At 47.4% G+C, this 23,654-nt stretch overlaps 1 protein-coding gene across 1 annotated transcript in view; it reads left to right on the top strand.

Moving 5' to 3' along the window:
• Positions 1-21,817, top strand: part of ISG20L2 (interferon stimulated exonuclease gene 20 like 2) — a 59,990-nt gene extending 38,173 nt beyond the window's left edge. Inside the window, exon 6 of the mRNA XM_078669827.1 lies at positions 21,007-21,817. Coding sequence (XP_078525953.1) covers positions 21,007-21,120 — 114 coding nt within the window. The 3' untranslated portion in view covers positions 21,121-21,817. The remainder of the gene's footprint in view (positions 1-21,006) is intronic.
• Positions 21,818-23,654: the final 1,837 nt, after the last annotated feature.

Below are 23,654 nucleotides of genomic sequence, written 5' to 3'. Positions count from 1 at the left end.
TTGCACTCCTATATCATGTGATATGGCTGCAGGTTGATGAGGTACAGCCACGTTTGCATTTCACTCCGATGCGCCGCTCTCTCTTACTTCCTTGAATGGCGGGAAGTCGGGCCACTGGGTAGCTCCGTGGTGGCTGAAAGGAGCAAATGGACTGCATGTCCAGAAACCCATGGGCTAGTTTAATTTATGAAGTGGTAGGAACAATACATTTTGTGCAGACATGTACTCTGGTAAGATTAGTTTCTTATTGATCTATGCTTGAGATGTCTGGGGGCAAGGATAATTTCTGGACTACAACTAACTGCGGGACCCCCGAAACAATGTACAGGTCAATTTCACTTTACTGCAAAACCTTTCTCATCTGGGCCGTGCAGCATTAAATATTGGAAAAACAGAAGCTTGATGCTTCCTGTTGATAAGAGCAATGTGTGGTGTATGCAATTAGCATTGATGTTTAAATCTGTTTCTGTTACGTGTGTTCCTTTTGTTTTGGGGAAAATAATTTATGGGGATACGGCATGACTGCAAAAATGGTTGACAGAAAAGGCGGCACTTCTGGTACATTTCTGAGGCAGAATTCAGTGCGTTCAATTGATGCCTTCCATGAAAAATGAACATGGTAAAAATACAGCTGTGTGTTCTGCATCACACCACCCCCTCATTGTACATTCTAGTTGAGCAGCTACTTTCATGCGCACTGCTGGGTTCTTTTATTTCTGAGGCTTGGTCTTCTTTCGCTCTGTTCACTGGGCTGCTCGTTTGTGCTCTGCGGGTTAAGGTTAATTTTTTTTAAGTACAGCCGTAGAGTACTGCTTGCATTCAGTGTAGTGACAACACTTAAGGGGTCAAATAGATCCTTGTTTCGCACACACGCTGGTTTGAAGAGCACTTTGCATTACTTTCGGATGTGCGCACTACATGTGTATGTGTTTTTCAGCTATCTCCCTGTATTGTGCTTCTCTTCCCGTTTGTGCTGCTGTCGCCTGTGCGCTTCTCCCCTGCCCCCTTTATGATGCCCTTGCCCTCCCCAATCTACACTGCTTTCTCGTTCCTTTGCTCCTAACGCTATGCTTTAAGCTACTACACAGCTAACTCATACACTTCTAACAACATAAAACCACAACATATCGCATACATACACTAAATAATACATCGCTATGACACAATACCGTTAGCAATGCAAATGGCTTTAAACAAAGGCGAGACCTATTGCATTTCCAATGCTTGTTGTACTTTGTTGATGTTTCACGGGTCCACTGATTTAACAGGTATTTTCATTGTGCCTGTATAACCCCCTCACTTCCTTCTTAGGAACATGAGTCCTGCCCGCCTTTGCTGTGGGCCTCCCATTATTTATGGTCCCTCTCCCTTACACACTTTAATTTCATAGGCTCCTCCCACCCCCAAACACATAAATTAATTTCATAGACCCCATCCGCTCCCCCATACGCAGTTAAAATATGTTCTTGTACTTAAGTCACAAGTTGAATTTTGTGAGCCAACTAATGCACTCTAATGCAGCGTTCATCATATTATATGAATACACGTGCCTTGAGAAATATTGCATTTAAGCCGAACATTTTAAATGCGTTTGGAGTGGGCATCTTTAGGGCAAAGCCTCATATCCATGCTGTTTGCTTCTATTTTTCTTCCTCGCTCTAAATCAAAATGGTAAATGTATTACCATATTGCAAAATGTAATAAACTTTGTGTGGGAGGGGGTAAATATAATTCAGGTTATACAACTCAAATGATGTGGGCACCGTGGTCTATTTAATTTTCTTTTCTAAATTATCGTAATAGCCATTGCGCTGATGTTGAATTAGTCCTTTAAATGTTCATTTTACCAAGTACATTGGCGTAGCCGATTTGGTTTTAGTCTGTGTGAGGTGGTGGCTATTGTGTGTTCTCAGCTCTCTATCTTCTTCTGCATCTCGTTTCCTGCTCTTCATGCTTTAGTGTTATATTGCATATCGGTGCCATGATATAGGTCTAGGGAACATCGTACACTTTCCCTACATCATCTCCCCGTCATATCATTTGAACGAGCCTTATAAGGACATCACTCCATATAAGGACAGACTGCCTTGTATGGACATAACCCCTTATAAGGACTGTTGACTTTTATGGACTAAACCTTTCACCTAGTTCCATGCCAAGGGTGGGTTTATCCCAATTGATATTGCTAAGACTTCATCCTTAGCAGGAGGGAACGGAAACTTAAAGGCCGACACAGTGACCAGAGACGCTGTGGCATGCCATCGCACAAGCTGACAGTGGTCTGACGATCCCTTGCGGGGGTGCCCAACTCAAGTCCAGGACAAGGTCCCACACTCTCACTTTTCAGGTATGGGGGTTCGACTAAATACTAGTGGGATTCTTGGCACTTAGACTTAGGTTCTTAGACTCTTTCGCACCTACTCACATGCTAGGTACACTTAGGTACATCTAGACCGGCATCTTAGGAGTACGCACTTTATTTTATAAATGCATTTCATATTAATGTATGTGTTCATGGCTATTGCAAAAAGGTAGAACAATACGATTTCTTCTTCTTTGTACTACTGGTTCTATATCTCTGCTACTGTATTACAGTTGTAGCAGCACACTTATTTTACATGAGAAGATCTACAGTACAATAAATTCTTATTGTAAACACGCTCAACTGTTCTGTGTATCTCTCGGAGAGCAAAGCAAGCATGAGTGACTGGATGAAAAGTAGTATATTGTTTCAACAAGCCTGGGGTTATTATGTTCTGAAGTTGCAAAAACAAATCTCTCTGATAACAGGAGATTCTAGTAGCACTGCAAGCCAGCTAATGCAAAAACATAGGCTGACATATTCGGTGGGGGTGTACAGACTCAGTTTGCCCCCAAGCCCACAGTATATGTTATCTGTAAACCGCGTAGGTCCTATCGGAACTACACTACATTAATCCTTTCACTAACTTGGTAGTTCTCCTATGTGCTGTCCTTCTCTGCCTCCCCACCGGCAGGTCACCGTCTCCAGGCAAACCTTCCCACTCCAAAGAATAGGACAAAACATTTAAGATGTGTTCCCTCCATCCCAGAACTGGAAGTAATGCTTGAGGCAAGGCCTGAGAACTTGGCATAATGCCCCTCGCCAGATCAGGGCTCCCTATTAGGTTGAGAGAGATGTCTGGCATATCCTGGGATGTATTGTTAGTGTAACGTAGGAGGGTAAGTACTATTAGGATGCGGCCCACATCAGGATGTTGGTTTCCCTTGAGTGAAGTGGTAACGGTTATGTATCAAACTTAGTAGCATTGCTTACCCATACATGTGAGGTTTGAACAATAAGCATTGTTATGTTCCACAGTGACTGTACTAAGTGATACCTATGTCTTTTTAGGTCTCGCGACCTATCGATGCGCGCATGTGCATCGAGCGGAGCGAGAATTCAAGTGGCCAAAATCTTCGTGAAACCACCAGCTTTTTGCTGGCGGTTTTCATGAAGTTCACGTGAACCACGTGATCAAACATGAACGCGCATCAGCCTCCCTCCCTCCTAATTGCATTTGCCGCAGAGCACATCAAAGGGCTTCGCCCAGCGTGTGCTCTGCGGCTTCTCGGCTTCTCCTCCCCTAATTCCTCCCTCCCTCCTAATTGCATTTGCCGCAGAGCACATCAAAGGGCTTCGCCCAGCGTGCGCTCTGCGGCATCTCGGCTTCTCCTCCCCTAATTACTTCGGCGGTTACACCCAGAGCCCAGAAAGGCGGCCGTCACCAAACACTGAAGTCAGCTTACCGGAATGAGTGTCAATGCCGCTGCCACACTTTACTAATCAACCGAAACACAATGAAAGAATCTGGCCGGTTGTTTTTGGGCGACCGCTTCCCTACCTACCCACAACCCTTCAGCAAGTTATCCACGAGTAAATAGCATTTTTACGTAATTGGAGTTCACAGCGAATTAGGCCACACACAAAGATTTAAAGGAACCGAAGTGATGACAAGAGATTTTGCAAACAGTGTAATGGGGAGAAAACGTCGAATGCCATAGTGTCTGTCTCACGAGAGCCATGCCGTGAAAGAGGCCATGAGCTGCATGGGTGCAACATGGGAAATACCTGGAATAGCTTGAAAAGTGAGGCACATTGGCTCGAGTCATCAGCCTGATTTACTTAATCAAATCTCAACATTGCAGACCATTTCTGGTGTGATGACTCTTAAATCTCCAATTGATTTTGCACGGTCTGGCATTAATCTGTTCAAGGAATGCTTTTACAGTCAAATAGGTATGCAATATCCTAGTCCTTTGCACAAGTTAAAGTGACAAGTTTTATCATAGAACGCTCAAGAAGGACTATTTTAGTGCACAATAGCAATTTGTATTTAGATCCTTACTGGTCTACTGAAAAAACAGAAGCTAAAAAATGTATTCACGCACTGCTGAATGTAGAACAAAAAAGAATATTCCAAAACTGAATGGAAATTTTTAATCCGGACTAAATCCTTGCACTGTATATTTTAACAACCGGAAGACCATATCACTCAGTATAAACAATACCTGCAACACCACACCCAGTGAAGAGTATAATCCCCACAAATGTGTTCTTTAAAACTAAATGTATAACGAAAGTCAAAATGACCACCATATAATGCAAAAAGAACAGTCACCCATAAAGGCAGGTCTTACAGTAGGCCCAGGGCACAAGTCCTACAAAAAGAAGTGGGGGGGACGCTGACGTCACGAAAGGTGGCTTGCACTTAGTTGTTTTGGTGCAACAAGGATATTTTTGCTACAAAACTAAATACTTATAAGGTCCCACAAGCGAGACCTATTGGCAATGCCAATGCTTGTTGTGGAAAGTATTTTTGTCTCTGATGTATTTTTTACACAAGCTGGGCTGACCTAGGAGCAATCCAAGTGTCCGCGAGGGGAGTAAAATACTGGACACATACCCCCAAAAGGCATAATCCGTTGCAGTGGTCACCAACATATAACATTTATTATTTAATTAAATGTGAACTGGTCCCACCTTTCGAACATTTATTTTGATATGGCTCCAGCGCACATTGAAGCAATGCAAGACCAATCTGGATGATTGCCCAGGTTTCTGTACATTCCTTGATTATCCCAATGCCATGCCACTGCAATCTATGCCACTAAGCACCAGCCGTAAGCCATGCAGGTCCTTATACCGTTTACTTGCAGAAGCTGTCCCTCATAACCGAGTCTTTTAATACCTGTGCAACAGTCAGCAGAGCATTGCTACACACTTTGTACTATCAAGAACAAAACACGTATCATTAATGATGTAGTTGTAAGTTCTATCTAATGAAAATCAATTAATATACAGTACAAAGTATTTCTAAGAGTGAATGCAAGAGTTACTTTATAACCATTTGTGTGATAATGCACAGACATCATTTACAGAATTGTATAAATTATGTGGGACAAAACGGTGCTTGGTGGTATAAGTGATTACACAGTGCAAGCGGAACAAAGAAACCTGATAAGTGATCAAGTAAAAATGGCTTTCTACATAGTGCCAGAGTTAATATTTCATGACCGTTCGTTCCAGTGGAATAGGCTTAATTATTCATGAAGCATTAAAGAATTCAGAGCTCCTTGGTAGCATTGTTCACTTTGAAAATAAAGTGTTTTCATCACTGAGTATCAACAACGTTTCAACATTAAAATAAGAGCAGGGTCATCGTCTGGACAACAGCGCAGTATTGGTTTTTGAGAGAATATATACACAAAGTGTGAATCGATCATGCATTCATAAATGTATTTGCTATATAATGACTCCTAGTTTACGAAAGTGTAACTACCCAATGTGTAGCGTGAGGAAGCCTGCAAGATAATGGGTACATTTCAAGTGTAGGATAGAGAAGGGACAAGATATTAATGTGGTAACTTATGCATTCAAGAGGCCTGTCCAAGAGTAGGTCAATTTACAGGTGGCAAAGATGTAAAAGAATGTATAATCATGATTATTGACAAGGCCAGGAGTGGCACCCATATCTAGAAACAAAAATGGCGCAGGAAACGTGTTTCTTATTGAAGATGGAACCAAAGGCAGTGCTGTCTTGAACACTTGAGACTGCATTTGTAGGAGAGTAGGGTCTGCTTCCTATGGTTACCCCCACTTTTTGCTGTGATTATCTGGTTTTTCGACATAAGTGTGGCTGTGGTCCTGCTAATCGGGCCCACAGCCTAGCTGTTTTCTCTCTCTAAATTGATACCATGTACTTTAGGTACATTCCAGATTGGTTACTGGGTCACCCTTGTGAGCCCCTGTATTAGGTACCCAGGGCATAGGTGCACCCTAGGCCTACCAGGGGCTGCAGCATGTATTGTGCCACCCCTTGCTGACCTACCAAACTGAAACCACAGGTCTGTTCTTATAGCCTGGGTAAGGTGGTGTAATCACCCCATACTTAGATATAGTATATCTACATTCCTATATAGACACATATTAACCTATTTGTTTGCAGAGTTTTATATAGCGCGAACTAGAACCGAACCGAATCAGTTATCAGAGCGCTTTACATAGCACCAGTTACGTTACATGAGGACACACTTTCATTTTAGGCACGGGGAGATTAAGTGATTTGCCCAGAATCACAGGGGGTTTTTGGCGTCGTTACCGAGACTCGAACCCAGTTCCCCAGGTCCGAGGTCGAGCGCCTTAGCCGTTAGGCCAACCCCTCTCCCTATAAGCCACTCCTAAGGCAGACCTCGACAATCCTGGAGGTAGAGAGCTTGGTTTTATGTGAGAGGGTGCCCTAGCATGAGCTGAACCCCTCTGCAGCTTTCGGAACCATCTCCTTGTAGCTGTTCTATGATATAGCCATACCATATACTCTTAAGTGTATTATAATCCTCATTGTTAATGCTAACTTTGGTTTGGCTTTATCAAAACATGTCGTGTAAGGTGTCAAACACTTTGGAACTTTACCCCCCCCATCCCCCCTCCCCCGCCAGTCCTGGCGGCGAGGGTAACATTCCACCCTTCTAGAGGGAGAAGACATGTAGTTACTGGTTTACCCGGTTGAAGTTAAACAGAGTCCCAGCATCACAAAATGGATGCTGCTTCCACAGACACGAGTCTGCCCTCCTGCTGCTGGACTAAACTCCGGCAGGGGTGGCTTGGACAATAGGTTTCCTGTCCAGGGAGGGGAGGTGCTGGCACCTCCCCAGACAGGTTTTAGTGTATTGGGGCAGGGAGGGTTGCATTCAGTGAATGCTTTTCAGACACTGCCTGGGGCACACAAGGTGCTCAATGCATTTCCTAGTTCAAACTGGTTGCTGGGGCGCTCAGCCCCAGCTCTGGCGCGAAACTGGACAAAGGGGAAGGGGTGTAACCACCCCCTCCCAAGGACTTTAGATTACCCTGGACGAAACTCTGCAACATATATCCTGGACCTCCGACATTCCATTTCGACTGGAAGACAGAAGAATTCTCCCTTGTGGTCAAGGAGTGACCACCCTGTCCAAACAGGCACCAAAAGCATCTTTGCCGGTCTGCATTTTCAAGGCTCCCGCCGGACCCTGAAGAATCTGCGACACAGGACACTGACTTCCAGACATCTCTGACCCCGACCGTCGTTCCCAGCAAAGCTGGGACCCGTGGTGGACACGAGAGACGTGGTACTGGAACTCCTGGACATCCTGCATTTTGCTACCTGCATCGACTTCCCGAGGTATCCCGAAGTTGTGCATTGGGGTGCTTGAGCCCCGAGCACCTTTTGCGCCGAAGCTCAGAGGCCCCCCTCAACGAGTGGCCCGCTTTGTGCAGTCCCGCTCCTAGTCCGTTGGCTAGTGAGCCCCCAAGAAGACCAATTCTTGATTTAACTTGCTTTCCTGCTTTCTCGAACTTCCCTGCAAAGGAGAAGTTCCACAGGCCTTGCTGGTCTGCATTGAAGCCAATCTCGACATCCTGCGTGGGATTGTGTTACCCAAGGCTTGTTGGGTCCAATCTGGATACCGACACCGCAGTCAACTAGATCCTTCGTGGGACAGCTCGAATCCAGCTCCTGGTCGTCGTCGACGCCTCCTGGACCTCGTGGCTGAAGGGACAAGCGTCACATTTTCACCTGAAATCACCCGACATCTGGTGGCATCTTTCTATCGCCGCCCTGGTCACTGGCTAGTGGCCTAGACTTTGTCTCCTCTGCTTTCAGGTTCTTCACATCTTCGATCCACCCGGACAATTTTCCTCTGGTCGCCTGCAGCACTTGTCCCCCGCAGCTCTCCATTGGAATCGACAACGAAACCCGACATGAAAAGACACATATGCACCCGGCTTCCCTGGTTGAGGTAACACGAGTACTCCCGTGCTCCCGTGGGTATTGACTCTCCAAGTGTCCTAGTCTAAAAGGGTTCCATCGCAGTTCACCTCCTTGTACCCTTAATCTTTAAAATTGTAACTTGTTTGTTTCCCATAGAAAGTCCATAGTAACCTGCGGCTGTGTTTAGACACTGCACGCGTCTCCCGTGGGCCTCCTACATCTAAACTTTGGTTGTTCAGAGTAGCCCTAGAGATTCCACAGGCCCCAGGCCTGATTTCTAACTCTCACGTGGTTCTTATACCACTATTTTAGTATATGGTTTGTGAGGCCCCTAGGGCAAAACGTATACTGTGCAACTTATCGTATGCTAATTAAGTTCCTTGTATTATACTTTTACCTCTGACCTCATAAAGAGTGCAGAGGGGTTGTGTTTAGAATAAATACATATATGTACCTTGTGTGGTGTGCTTTCATTTGGTACTCAAGAGATTATGAATGGTGAAACAACTTGCTTAACTCGTCTCCAAGTCTTAGCCTGAAGGCTGCTCTCCACAGCTACCATTTGGGTAGCTTTCTATAAGGTTGACTTTATAACCGACCATCAATAAGGGTCGATTGGACTGGTGCAAAGTGCCCACTAGAATAGTGGACATCCTATACTAGGCCAACTGCTCACAGCATGCATCAGGGAGATGTTCCTTAAGTTTGTCCAAAATCTGATTCAGAGAAGAGCCAAATTAGTTGTGCACATAGGAGACACCTGTGTGTTGCGGGATAGAAAGCCAGTGCGGTGAACAGAACCAGTAATGATTGAGTGAGGCGGTTATTGAAATGGGAAGTCCTTGTTATGGGAACGGAGAGGCCTTTGAGTGGAGGGCTAGTCCTCTCAAGGCTAGAAATGCCAAGGCATTATGGCAGTAAACCAGAGGGTGAGATTGATTATATTAATAAGAGTGGTCATTTAAGCGCAGCGTGCAGGGTGGTGCAGCCACATTGCGAGGTTGGAATTGTGGATCAGCTGAGGTAGCAGTGCGCGTCCAGCAGTAATTAAATGGAAAGACGCGAGTGACACAGGATGAGTGAAGAAAAATAGAAAAAAATATTTCTTATGGTATTGAAATGGAGAATGGACTGGTTGGAAGGCCGTTAAGTTCACTGGAGGAATGCTGGGTATCAAATAGCACATCCCTATAGCAGATAAAAATAGAAAGAGGACAGTGAAAAGAAGAATTTGGAAATCAATATAAAAACAATTGCAGAAGTAAAAATTCATGTACCTTTAGAAATTCATACAGATTTAACATGTTTATAAATAAGGTAATATTATGTCTGTGGGCGGCCGGAATGAAGTAATGAGCAAATATTACTTCTAAACATCCGTACAGGGGGCGTGGCCAAGATGGCGGAGTAGGAGGACGTGTTCTCCCGAGCTCCCGTTCCCTTCCAGGCCCCAAGCCCTTATCTGAGCTAATTCTCCCCCCGGAATCGCTTGGTGGAGCGGGAAGAGCGGAGGGAGCTGCCGAGCTGCTGACGGCCCGTGACCGGGCCCTGCTGTGAGCGAATTCACCCGAGTGCGGAGATCCGAGTATCTGGGCAATGGCGCCCCTGGCCTGAGCAGAGGCGTGGACAGGAAATCGAGACGCGCCGAGAGGCGGTGTAGGGACGAGGGCCCTGAAGGACCGGTGCGGAGCTGATCGGGGCTGAGGCGGATAGCCCGCGGCGTTGATCGCTGACGTCCAGAGGAGGGCCGTGCCCGGGGAGCACTCGCCCCTCCCCCCCCCTGGAGGCCGGACTGGCGGCAACCCGAGGACGCGGCTTTGGCCTGGGCTGGAGAGGGACGCGAGGCCTGAGCTGCGGGTAGGAGGCCCAACGGAGACGCTCTCCCGACACAGGTCAGTGCTCCGGGCAGAGGCACAGACCTGGAGCCCGCGACGGTTGACCCGGCCGGAGGGGTCCCGAGCACCACTTGAGACCCGGAGCGCACAGGCCCCGAGGCCTAGGGGAGGCGGAACTACGCAAGTGCCCGGCGGTGGCGCGGGGGCCTCCTAGGAGAGCGGCTGGAGGGGAGGAGAAGCCGGGCGAGGCGAGGAGATGCACCTGAGCACTGGGAGCAGCTGAGAGGACCCCCGGGGATTGCTGGCGGGAGGCGCGTCCAGTCTTCGGAGGCTGCGGAGGCCCATAGCAGCCGCACCGGCACCAGACAGGTGGGACAGGCCGCAGGGAGTGGAGGACGTGGCCGGGGACAGAGCATAGGGAAGGCCCCCTTTGCGAACCACTGCGATGCCACAAGGGGACATTGGCAGTCCTCGGCCCCCCCGCTTCTGGACTCACCCTGGATGCAGAGTCGGCACATTGGGGGAAGAGGCCTCTGGCGGTTTGGCGATAATTGGGCCTGCCTGGCGGTCCCCAGTGCGGAGGGGGTAGCGTTGTGAGGGGCCGAGGTGGAGTAAGCTGCCCCTCTACAAGACTGCTGCTAGATGAGGAGGACGGCGGCCTGATCTGTGCGTCTGTGGCTGCATGGCCCTGGGGGCTTGAGGGTCCGCCTAGAGTGCCTGGTCTTCGGTTCCGGTGGGCCCCCGGTGTTTGGGCCGGCCCGAGGAGAGGACAGCGCGGCGAGCAGGGCTCCCGAACGCCTAGGTGGCTCCTGAACAGACGGAGTGACAGTGTGTGCCCCTCACATGACCGTGCCGGACACTGGCCCGACCCCGGGATTGCGGGCCGGACGGCGTTATCCGGCCTATAAGAGGGGGTGGACGGAGCGTGGTGCATGTGGCTGGGGTGCGGTGCGCCTCGAGAACCGGCAACGGACTGCTTGTAGCAGGGGAAGAGAGGAGCTACAGGGTCGGAGTGGCAACGCCTTAAGTGGCCCGGGAACGCGCCAGTGCAGGCGGGATGGCCGGCAACAGAGGGCCCAAGAAAGGGGATCGGACCCTACCGGATATGCTGAACAGAAACACTGCGAGGCAAGATCGAGAGCAGCAATCTTCGAGCCCCCAGGGAGCGCACGGAGGGGAGCCCCCGGTCACCAGATCTTTCCTGGAATCCCTTTTCAGCTCCCTGCAGGAAGACTTTCAGACGCTAAAACAAGAGGTGGCTGGTGAAGTGCGGGAGGTGCAACGAGAAGTTGACGGGCTGGGCGAGAGGGTAGCCACGATGGAGGAAGCCGGTCATGCCCGGGACGAAGAGATCTCACAGCTGCAGCAGGAAGTGGTGAGGCTACGGGACCAGCAAATTGACCTCCAAGCACATGCCGAGGACCTTGAAAACCGGTCCCGGAGAAACAACATTCGTGTCCGGGGAGTTCCTTCCGGAGCGGAGGAGGAGGACGTGACCGGTTTCTTGAGAGACTTATTCAGGGAGGTCCTGGGGGAGTCGGCCGACTTTCCAGTTCGAATAGATAGGGCGCATAGAGTTGGCCTTCGGCGCTGATCTTCCGCTCCCCCCCCCCCCCCCCCCGGATATCCTAGCATTCTTACCGGACTACCCTCTGAAGGAAAGAATCCTCCGAGAAGCGCGATTGAAACCCTCTTTGGATTTTCGTGGTCACCGGGTGGCCCTCTTCCAGGACTTGTCAACGGTCACCCTTCAGAAACGCCGGGCCTTTAAGATTGCAACTGACCTTCTGAGGGAACATGACACTCGCTACTCGTGGGAACATCCTTTCCGCATCATCTTCCGCTGGACCGGGACCTTGCATCAGCTACGCTCTCTCCAGGACACTTGTGGTGTCCTGGGCATCACCGCGACGGACGAGGAAGCCCCGACTCCGAATCGCTGGCGCGTCACCAGAGACGGTTGGCAGGCGGTCCCTGGGCGCTGCTCCTCTGCCCGACCGGACTCACCTACTATTCGAGCTGAGATGGACGACGCAGTGAGAGGAGTGGCCAGGGACACGGCGTCTGGAGATGTGGCGCTGACTGCTTAAGAAGTACTCCGGGGGGAGATCGCCAACGCTTCTAGTGTAATGCAGGTTTGAGGGTCCTGGGGGGGGGGGAGGCGGGTAGATGCGTAGTGGCTGGACGTCCACTTTTGTGCTTTTCCACAGACTTGTCCGCTGAGGACCGGACTGGGACAATGGGTTCTTTGGGACCGATGGGGGACCGGGGAGGGAGAGTCGGGAGGGGAACCGGGGAGTTGGATAGTTCAGGGGATGTTCGGGGGGAAGGGGGGTGGGATCCGGGAGTTGGGATGGGGAGGGGGGATCGTCCAGTGCACAGTGCGAATGTTGAGAGTTCTGAAGATGGTCACACAATTTAGTTTGCCTGCGTCAGGAGGCTACTTGCACACTTGCATTTCCCTTTCTGCTTTGCTGCTTTTGTTGCCATTGTGGGCGCCTTTGCGCTCCGCCTCTGCAGGCGGGGTTCCTCTTGCTTGCTGCCTTTCTTCTTTCCATGCCTCCTACTTCTTTTAAAATAGTCACCCTGAACGTTAGGGGTCTGAACAACCCTGTCAAACGGCGGGCGGTGCTCTCCCTCCTTGAGAATACACACGCTGACATTTGCCTCCTGCAGGAGACGCACCTGCTGCCGCAGGAAACACATAGACTGCGCTCCTGTAAGTTCCCGTCACAGTTCTTCTCATCTAGTTCCTCTAAGACCGCAGGGGTGGCAATTCTGGTATCCAGTCACTTTAAAGGGGAGGTCCTCCACAAACTTGCGGAACAAAAGGGTAGGCTGCTGGCGAATCGGTTTAGAATTGGGGGTCTCATGTTTACCATTGGGTCCCTGTATAGCCCTAATGACCGACAAGAACGCTTCCTGCGCACATCGGTCGAGGATATCACTGCCTCACAGGATAGATATGTCATCATTGGAGGGGATTTTAACATGGTCTTTGATTCGGCTATCGACCGGTCGACACAGCACTACCCGCAGGTCGGGGAGATCTCGGCCGACGGTAAAGCGTGGCTGGCGGAGGTGGGGCTCATCGACCTCTGGCGCCACTTGCACCCCACGGACAGGGACTATTCGTACTACTCCCATGCGCATAAGACGTACGCTAGGCTGGACCACTTGTTGGTCACGTCCCCAGTGCAGGCGCTGGTTTCGGGATCGGACATAGGAGTGCTGTCCCTTTCGGATCACGACCCGGTAGACGCCACGTTGAGTTTGCCCCCAGTGGTTCTCCCCCCTCGGACGTGGCGCCTGCGAGACACCCTGCTGCACAGGAAGGTGGTAGTGGATCGTATTGAGGACGCTATCCGAGAATACCTGACGCACAATGACAACTTGGACACCGCCCGGGCTACACAGTGGGCGGCTCTGAAAGCGGTCCTCAGGGGGGAATTCCTAGCGATCTCCTCGGCTGAAAATAAAGAGAGACAGGCAAAGAGGGAGGAGCTCACCGATACAGTCCGCGAGCTTGAACAGATCCATCGCAGAACGGGGACCCCTAGAATATGGCGACAGCTTAAAGGAGCAAGGAAGGCCCTAGCGGCTCTGGACTTGGACCGAGCGGAGTATGCTGCACTCTGGCTGCGCCACACCTTCTACACAGGGGGTGACCGCAGTGGCAAGTTGCTAGCCAACAGACTCCGAGTAGCACGCCAGAGTCAACTAGTGAAGGCAATCTCTAGCCCTATGGGGACCACGGAGACGGAGGACGCCCGCATCGCGGCCGTTTTCCGTGGGTTTTATGAGGACCTTTACACTGGGGAGCCGCCGGATGAGCCGGCCGTGGCCGCATACTTGGACTCTGTCACCTTGCCCTCCCTGGACCCCCTGCAGGCGGAACACCTGGACAGGGATATTAGGATAGAGGAGGTGATCTCTGCCATCGCCCGGCTTAAGCATGGCAAAGCGCCGGGCCCGGATGGGTATACCGCGCTTTTTTACAAAACGTTTTGTGCATCGCTGGCCCCTATCCTTACCCGTCTTTTCAACTTGTCAGGGGCTATTCCACCTGATCTTCTGCGAGCTTCCATCACGGTGATACCCAAATCCGGGAAAGACCCGACGCTCTGTGGCTCGTACAGGCCGATATCTTTGCTGAATGTCGATCTAAAATTGTATACGGGGATCCTAGCCGCTCGCTTGGCCCCGCACTTATCTGGTCTTATAGACCCTGACCAGGCTGGTTTTGTGCCTGGGAGGCAGGCGGTTGACAATACGAAACGGATCGTCCACCTGCTCGAGAAGGCCTCCCGGATCCCGGGGGAACGTATGATGTTGGCGGTAGACGCTGAAAAGGCGTTCGACCGAGTGCACTGGCCCTACCTGGAACAAGTACTAGTGAAGGTGGGCATAGGGGACAAGTTCCGCTCGATGGTTTTCAACTGCTACAGACGACCGACCGCAGTAGTTCGGGTGAACGGGTATGCCTCTCGGGATTTTAACATTGAAAGGGGCACCAGGCAGGGGTGTCCACTCTCCCCTGCTCTTTGCTCTTTACATGGAACCATTCGCCCAACGGATACGGAACAACCCGGCGGTGACCGGTGTGCGGATGGGAGGCTTTACACACGCCATCAGCCTCTATGCTGATGATGTCATCTTGTCACTTGACGAACCCCGGACAGCCTTACCGGCCTGCGTCGAGGAGCTGGCCTCCCTTGGCGCGGTGGCGGGGTTTAAACTGAACATGGGGAAGTTGGTGGCTTTGGATGTCTCCCTTGATCCCTCCACCAGGACGGAATTGCAGAGCCGCTTCCCCATGGTGTGGTCGTCAGAAGCGATACCCTATCTGGGGATCCAGATAGCACCCACCTTACCGGCCATGGTGTCGGCCAACTACACGGCGTTAGGTGTTAAAATCCGGGGGGAGCTGGGCCGTTGGAACCGCGGCACCCTTTCCGGGTTGGGCAGGATAGCTGCGGTTAAAATGACAACTCTCCCGCAGGTGCTATATCTATTCCGGGCCTTGCCGCTCCAGCCACCGGTAGGGTGGATCCCGCAGCAACAAGCGGACGTCTCGCGCTTCATTTGGCAGGGGAAGAAACCCAGAATGCGTAGAGTACTCTCATTACTGGCCCCTGAAGCGGGAGGATTGGGGATACCTGACTTCCGTAGGTATTTCCGAGCGACGCAGTTGCGTTACCTGGTGGAGTGGAGCAGATGGGAGTCCGATAAACACTGGCTCTTCCAGGACCAGGCGGTGGCGGGGCGGCCCCTGCAGGAAGTCCCGTTTTTGCGTCGAACTCATCGGCCCAAGAATTTGTACGCCTCTTTTGTTACGCGTGTGCCGCTGCGGGTTTGGGATGCAACGGCCACCACGTGTGGCCTCACCTCTTTCCCGTCGCCGCTCACGCCGCTGGTAGATAACCCCGATTTCACCCCAGGTATGGAACAGGGGGCATTCGCACATTGGAGACGGGCGGGGTGTAGAGCCCTGTGCCATTTGTATGGCCAGGAGGGAGTGATCCCCTTTGTACAGTTTCGCCAGGAATTTTCACTTCCCGAGACTGAAAGACACCGCTATATGCTGGCCCGCCATTGGGCTCTCCAGCCACAGGTGAGGGATACTGCGGATAGGCGCTTCTTGCCTTATGAACAATGGCTGCTAACGCGTACTTCGGACTCAAAACTGATTACGGATCTTTATAAGTTACTGCAATCTCCATCCACACACTTCTACAACCCGGGGAGAGAAAGGTGGGAAAGGGAACTGGGAAGGACACTGAGCCCTAAGGACTGGGAGAACATATCTTATAGAGCAAGGCATTCAGCGTACCATATGGGCCTTACTGACACACTAACTAAAGTTTCCACTTATTGGTACTACACGCCGGAACGGGTGCACGAATTTGATCGCAGTAGGGGGGACACATGTTGGTGAGGGTGTGGGCACCGAGGTACTCTTACACACATTTTATGGGATTGCCCCCTCCTGGACACATACTGGAAGGCAGTGCTAGACTACATTGATGCGCATTTTGGCATTGAACTGCCGCGCTTCCCCGCCTACACCTTGCTAGGGCTCCCGAATGGTCTCATGTACCCCCTCAGATCTCGTAGGGGCAGGCAGATCGCCATCGTGCTGGGATCAGCGGCTCAAAACATCTTGATACATTGGCGCACTGCCACGATACCCTCTGTTACGGGCTGGCTCCATAGATTGTGGCACGTGTTGGGCATGGAGAAGCTGTCGCTGATGGTGGCTGGAGATATATCACAATTTTCAGAACTCTGGCAGCCATTTCACTCCTTGTTGTCCATGGAATTTAAAGAAATTACTTGTCCTAAGTACCTCCGCCTCCTGCGGCTTACGAGCCCCACAGCACAAGCCCCGTGAATTGGTGGGGGACTCACTCTCCCCGCAGGCGGTGGTCCTGATGTTGGCCTTGAATGATGGCGATGCACTGGACGTGGGGTGGAGGGAGGGAAGTGGGTTGGGATCCGGGAGTTGGGCTGTTGGGGTTCAGGGGGGGAGTTTGGGGTGGAAATGTTATCTCACACTGAGCCGTGGCACTTCAGGTATAGCCGAAAGGGACTGATACCATACATTGCATTTAACTGTTACAGCTGGAATTGGGGTTCTCCCCGCCTGAATTGAATGTCTCCTGTTGCTGCTACTTGGTCTTTGTGTGTGGTACTGAATAAAATACTTTAAACCATAAACATCCATACAGACATTTCAGACCGTGTCAGTGGATAGTACAGAATTGCATGGAAAAACAGCCTGGAATAAAAGTACACTAGTGGGCTGTGTTAAAGTATTACATTTGTCTATGGAATTAGGGCATGTTGTGGTTGCTGCACATCGTATTATACATGTGGATTCACATCTGTTCAGTAATGCTTAAATATTGCCTCTATGAGAAATGAGGCTCACACTGTCTATTACTTGCCAGTGATATTCTGTTTCGGAGTGTGACATCCTCCTGAAATGTGACTGCAAGGGAGCACTCTGTGTGCTGTTTAATGCGACTTTTGAGTTGGGAGGGTTTTTCTTTTACTTTGTGTGGTTTGCCTAATATAAATTAAGTTACAGGGGCATCAAATTGCATATCAAACATTGATGGAGTTGCAGTGGTTATTCCCATAAGTGTATGTATGATTTTTTTTGTGCTCGAGAGATTTAGTTTCTGTGATTTGGGAATATACAGAGAAATTATGACATTTAAAGTGCCCATTTGTAGGTGATACGTCTAGTAACAGTGGTGATGTGTGTAGTTGTCCAGGTCATTGCTTTCACTAAATGGTGTGTAGTTGTCCAGGTCATGGCTTTCTCCAAATGGAAATAAAAAGGTGGATTCATTGACTAATCCTCTTGAGGTAAGACTAGACAAGTGTTTGTTTTCTTCAGTTTTGCACACTTTGTTTGCGATGGTACTAAAGGTGGTCCCATATAAAATGCAGTTTGTGTCACTGCTTGATTTGGGAGTTAGGAGAGTTTACCTGGGTCGATACCAAGCATTTTTAGGTATCCTCTTTCTTTCATTTTTATGTATCTCTCAAGAAGTCAAATCTCCATTGCCAAATTGCGACAAATATGGAGAAACTGACCATATGGGAGACTAAGTCAGTCCTCCAGTGTAGTATCTCTTGGAAGACTGAGGGGTATTGTGTTACGTGGGTTCGTTATGATGGCCACCAAGTTTGCCTTAATAAGCCTTTATGGTGACGTCAAGAAATGGAAGAGAGTAATTACTGTGATTGTGCGAAATGTCGACAGTCATGACTATTGTTCAACCAATGCATTAAGTTATTGATGTCTGAACTATTAACCCTTGAAACCTTGAGGACGTTGTCTATGTATCATTTGTGTTTATTAGCAAACGAGGGGTTGAATTGATGCACAGTTGGGTTTTCAAATTTGTTGACATAAAGAATGACAAAATTAGGAGCAAAGCATGCTCCCATTGACACTCCTTTGCATTGTTGATAAAATGTGATCACAAACAGAGAAAAGTTTTCGAAAGAAGCTAATTTGCCTTTGAGTAGCGCAGAAAGAAATGATATAAGTACTTGTTGGGGAGTGGGCCAGAAATTCCAGTGGGTGACAATAATGTGGCCATTTTGAAAATTAACCTGGCGACAGAGGAGCACTGAACACTAATGTTTCCCGGATAATTAAGCAAGGTTCATTGGAATGAACTGTCATGAAATAATTACTGCCATTGTATCTATTGTCCTTTTTACTGATCACTTTTATGGGGCTTCTTAGGTCTGGTTTGTTCCACTTATATTGTGTGATCACCTACACAGTTTTTATACAATTCAGTAAATTATCTTGTGTTTTATTACTTATATAGTTATAAAATAACTGTTGCATTAAGAGTCTCCTGAAATACTTTGTACCATATATTTGTTTGCAATTAGATACAGTTTGCAGATATCTCATTGATCATAAGTATTTTATTATTGATACAGAGCCAAACACTGTTGTCTTTAAATACAATACCCTGGCCCGCCCAAGGTAACAAAGTTGCTCCTGTGTTTACTTGTATATGTACCCTCTACGCTGACCACGCCACCAGGACTGCCTGGAGTTGCCAAGTTTACATGCGGAAGATCAGTGCTGTCATCTGAAAGACACGTTGGATTTCATCACAAGGATCAAGTCATGTAGTACCTAGTTAGAAGTATACTAGTGGTGTGAGTAGCCACAAGAAAAGTGAAAGCGTTGGGTTGGAAGTCCATCTACGCTAACACTTCCCCACGTTGTCACTGTTGTTTAAGGAAATCTTTGAGTAGTCCCTTTTTAGGGGAAAGGATGGGGGTATCGAGGCGCAGAGGATCCTTCCAACATATTAATATTTATTTGAATGTTGTGAACACGTAAGGATACATAAGTAGAGGAGAGTAAGAGAACAGATGTCTAGAATTGCAACTCTTTGCTAGTCTGATACTTATGTGCACAGTAGACACATGGACTCCTGAAGACCTGCATGCAATGCTTCTCCCATTCAAGCAAATTGTTATGCTGCAAAATTGCGTTTTTAAGTATCTGTGTACTACTCTCCCAATGACAGCCGGTCCGAAAGTTTATCTAAATGTGCCAAATAATGTAGAGTCTGTTTGCAAAAACACTTATTTGATAAAGCACAACTGGCATTCATACATGGTAATCTGTCTTGCAAAAGAAGTGCATACCTATCATTTATTAACAGCTATACATTTTATCTATGGTGTATGCAGGTACTCTCAAAATCTTTAGAAGTTACACCATAAACATATGTTGCTTATAAAAAGTCTATGCACTTGTTAGAAAATATCTTCTTTTATTGTCTTCCAGTGTTAAAGTTCCTTGCTATAGATGCATTCATATGTATGTACACATTCTACCTCACAACTTTGAAGTGTTAGAAAAATATTCCCATGAAATTATAATTACTTGATTTGACAAGTGTCCTAGCTCCTAGATAACTAAGCAAGGAGACTAATCAGAGAGACTTCCAAAATGGCAAAGGCTGCTGTGAAGGAGCTATGGTCATTTACAACAGAAATTGGTCTAACTTGGATTTGTTGTTCATAACCCCAGCACTTTGCAAATCTAGCCTGAATAGTTGTTAGACAAAAAAAAGCCTTTAGTAAGAAATCCTACATTGATTTTTAAACAAAGCAAAGAACTTCTGCCCCCCCCCCGCCCCCTGTGAATTATGCTAATGGCAGCAGCATGATAAGGGTTGGTTCCTTATCAGGAATCACTTGGGTACCTAGTGGTAAATAATACATGGATCAAAGTATAGAAGACTCTTTATGGAAAACATGCTGTCCTTTGATAAAAGTAAGCTAAAACTGGGACGAATGTTGACCTTTCAGCATGACAAAAACTCTGATTTTACATGATACTTCTCACCACCAAACACTGGGGTATGGTAATGGTCTATGCCATTTGTCAATTCATTGTAAATATGATTGATTTTTCTTCTATCAATTCTTGTGAATTGTATGCTCCAGTATCTATATCCTGGTAAGTAATCCATCTCCAAATATTTGTTTTTAACTGTTGTCTCTAAAGCAGCAGTCCTCAATGACAAGCCCCATGGCATACAAAACCTCTAATAAATAAAAAAAAGGTACAATTTCCTTGAGTAGTAGAGCCAGAACAATTATCTAAAGAAACAGGAAAATGTGTCATGATATGATATCCAGATCAGAGGCCATCAGCTCTGCCCTTGGAACTTGAGTTTGAGCACTTGTTAGCGACTTTAAGGTTATTAAAATGAAACCCCGATACTGGCTATATTTTTTGCAGGTATCAATAACACACTGTACATAGTGACATCCGGGCAAATCAAAGCACGAGACGTTTTCTTCTAAACATTTCCTTACATTTGTGGCCATTGATCAGGAGGGTACAGCATTCTCAAGTCTGTCAGGGCTTCATTAAATGTATCATCTTACTGGTTTGGCTCATGTAACCTGCTTCAGTTCAGTCATCATTGACCAGTTTTGTAAATGTGAATGGCCAAATACTTCCCAGTCTTGTGCATTTGGTAGAGGCTTATCATAAAATATTTCCAGGAGTTATTTTTGTCATAGATGCTTTCACTAAGTATTAACAAGGAGGAGGAACAGTGACTTATACATTTGGGGGTTTTGTCGTCTTTTTTCCTTCTGCCTTACGGAATAGTGTGAGATTGTAGGTAAGTGGAGAAAAAAATCTTTTAAATGTTCAAAGCTGCGTGGTGCATGAAACATGCAAAAATATAAGCGGGGATGACTTTCACCTTCTATTGCCAATAAATGTGGGAGATCTACCCTGCTGAATATTAAAATCCAGTTAATAAGGACAAACTTACATTTTTCTTTGTTTCAGTTTGTGAGTTCTAAAGCAGTTGTTTCTATATTCTCTGCAGGTTGGAAAAAATGGGCATTCCTCGGTTGAGGATGCGAAAGCAACAATGGAACTGTACCGCATCATTGAAGATGAATGGGAGAGAGAGCTGTCGTGTAACCCTGTGCAGGACTAACAAAGACTAGGGAATGTTGGAGGGAATCCAAAAGCAGTGCAGATGTGGGCTCAGGACTTTGATAGGATAGAGATGAAGCAGCCATCAACGTTTATAAGGATTTAGTGTAACTCTTGACTGTGAAGGTGTGTTAGAAGGGGCAAATGTATTTTTGGAGAATTTTCTCCATTACCAGAGTTGCAGTTGTGGAAGTAAAAAAGTTATTGCCAGTTAGAAACAAAAGCAATATTCAGATATTGCAGTATAATTTTCTCATTAGTGCTAATAGGTGGACAACACCTATATGTTCGGAATTACCTGGTTATGATGTATGCCACAGTGTCACAATCTAAAGTCTGTTAAGTACTTTATGTTGAAACTAACAAAACCACAGCAGGAAGAATGTGTGGGAGGCAGTCTGTGAAACGTGACCAATGTCCATGTACCCTGGAGGTGCTGCATCTCACTGTTGATTACCTGGCCTTCGACATCCTCTTCAGTGCTTAATTTAATCCACCATTTTTCATTAATTGGGGGAAAAAAGTGCTGGAGATAAAGCTTGTATTATCTCCTGTTTACATTTCCCTAAATGTGTTCGGTGCTCCAAATGAAGATTGTACTGTATCTGAAGTTGTAGCGAGTGCAATTTTGTGATGGGCTTCTGTGATCTGCAAACAGTGCGTCAGTAAATTTGTTTTCAAGTGGTGCTGTAACTTCATCACGTCTTAACATAATATGTTGGGGAAAGTGGGATAATGCTACCTCTTAGCTCCCATATGCTACCTGCTGTGTCTTAATCCTTTTGTTCGCTTTCAGTGTGCAGTTCTCCCTACACTTTGTGCACTAATATACAACTACTGAATGTCATTGAGTTAATTTAAACAAGCATTGGCATAGCCAATAGGTCTCGCCTTTGGGACCTTATAAGTGTTTAGCCATGCAACAGTTGATGTTGTTGCACCAAGGATATTGTGCTGCATAACTAAATACTTAAGGCCCCAAATGCGAGACCTATTGGCTATGCCAATGCTTGTTATCTTTTTTTTTTAAAGGCTGCGTCATGTTATAGCCAAACTAATTTGACTAAGCTTTCACCGTTTTGCAGTTACGCAGAACCAAAATGCTTCATACCACTTCAACTCCCTAGAACTAGAGATTAGAATACATTAGAGCACAATTGATGTGAAATGCAAGCAGTGCCCATGATAGCGTGTAACAGACTCAACATAAGAACAATCTTCAAGTCTGTGTTGAAAGGTGCTTCAAAGCAATGGTAATGCATTAGTAATGTTGTTGGAACCAGTGTGGTATCTGTGCTCTACCTACGGAGTATCCAACCCACTAAAATTATCTGGGCCTGGAAGTGACAGGACGTGTTGATGCCACTGAACAAACCTTTGTGGAAACGCAGATGTACCAAGATTCCTATTTCAACTAGCTGGTAATCAGATTTGACAGAACCCACCTAGCTTGCCCTATCTAATGGCAGGGTATCATGGTGACCAAGTGGTTTATACTTCTCCTAGCACCATGTTACTTCAAATTACATGTTTAACATCTGCAAGTCAGTCAATTATCTAGCTGTGTGTACTAAAAATACCAGTTACTATATTAACTATTGACCACAGCATCTGCAATACTAAAGATGGTACTGATCTGAATGCAATTCCACGTGGTATTCAAACTTTTTTTTATGGCGGAGATAAGGAATGATATCCTTTTTGCACAAGGATGAGTGCACGAGGAGCTGGAATGTCATTGTGGAGGTGGGGATTGGTAATGTGAAGGGCCCAGGCAAAAATAGCACTAAATACCAGTTTCCTAAAGGGGAAATAGACTGAAGTTCATAGCTATGACCACAATATATCTATTGCAAAACCACTACCAGCAGATTATGCTAGACTGACAACAGTCAACAATGCTTCTTAGAGGTGGTAAGAATAGGTCACAGCACACGTTCGTTAATTACTACAAGGAGGGATTAGAACGTTCAAGCATCTCAATGCAACCCGCAAAACGACAATGTGGTAGCAGCACTCAGTCAATCACTCATGCCATTCCAGGTGACGCATCAACCCCTTCAGCAAGCTGGTTGAAATGAAACGTCAGAACCAAATTACAATATATTTGTTAGGAAGGTTTCCTCAAGCAAAATTAAACCTATCGAAAGCACTTTTCGAGTACTATCGCCACAAAAATAAACTTCTAAAAATAATCTAATAGTTTAAAACCCTCAGATAGGGGCTAGAAAGCCATTACAAATCTAAGCCAGCAAGAAGTCTGCCTAGTGCTCCATCTGAAGGGGCCTAGCCGGCTGGTCAATTAGAATTCGCACTACAAGCCCAGCACAAACAATTTGAAAATCAGTGCATAATGTTGTACATCTCACAAAACACTCTATTGAAAGTCCCCAATTATCACGGTAACTAAACCTTGCAATAATACAAGCAAAGCCACCATCAGATATGAATCAATCCTAGGGCGGGCTGGTTTTATTCTGCAGCGGGACTCGTGAGAAAGTGGCCACCTGCTTAAATCCGATGCATTCTGTGGGC

The sequence above is a fragment of the Lissotriton helveticus genome, chromosome 12, assembly GCF_964261635.1.
Source record: "Lissotriton helveticus chromosome 12, aLisHel1.1, whole genome shotgun sequence".
Lineage (NCBI taxonomy): Eukaryota > Metazoa > Chordata > Amphibia > Caudata > Salamandridae > Lissotriton > Lissotriton helveticus.
This window is presented reverse-complemented; position numbering and strand designations above follow the sequence as displayed.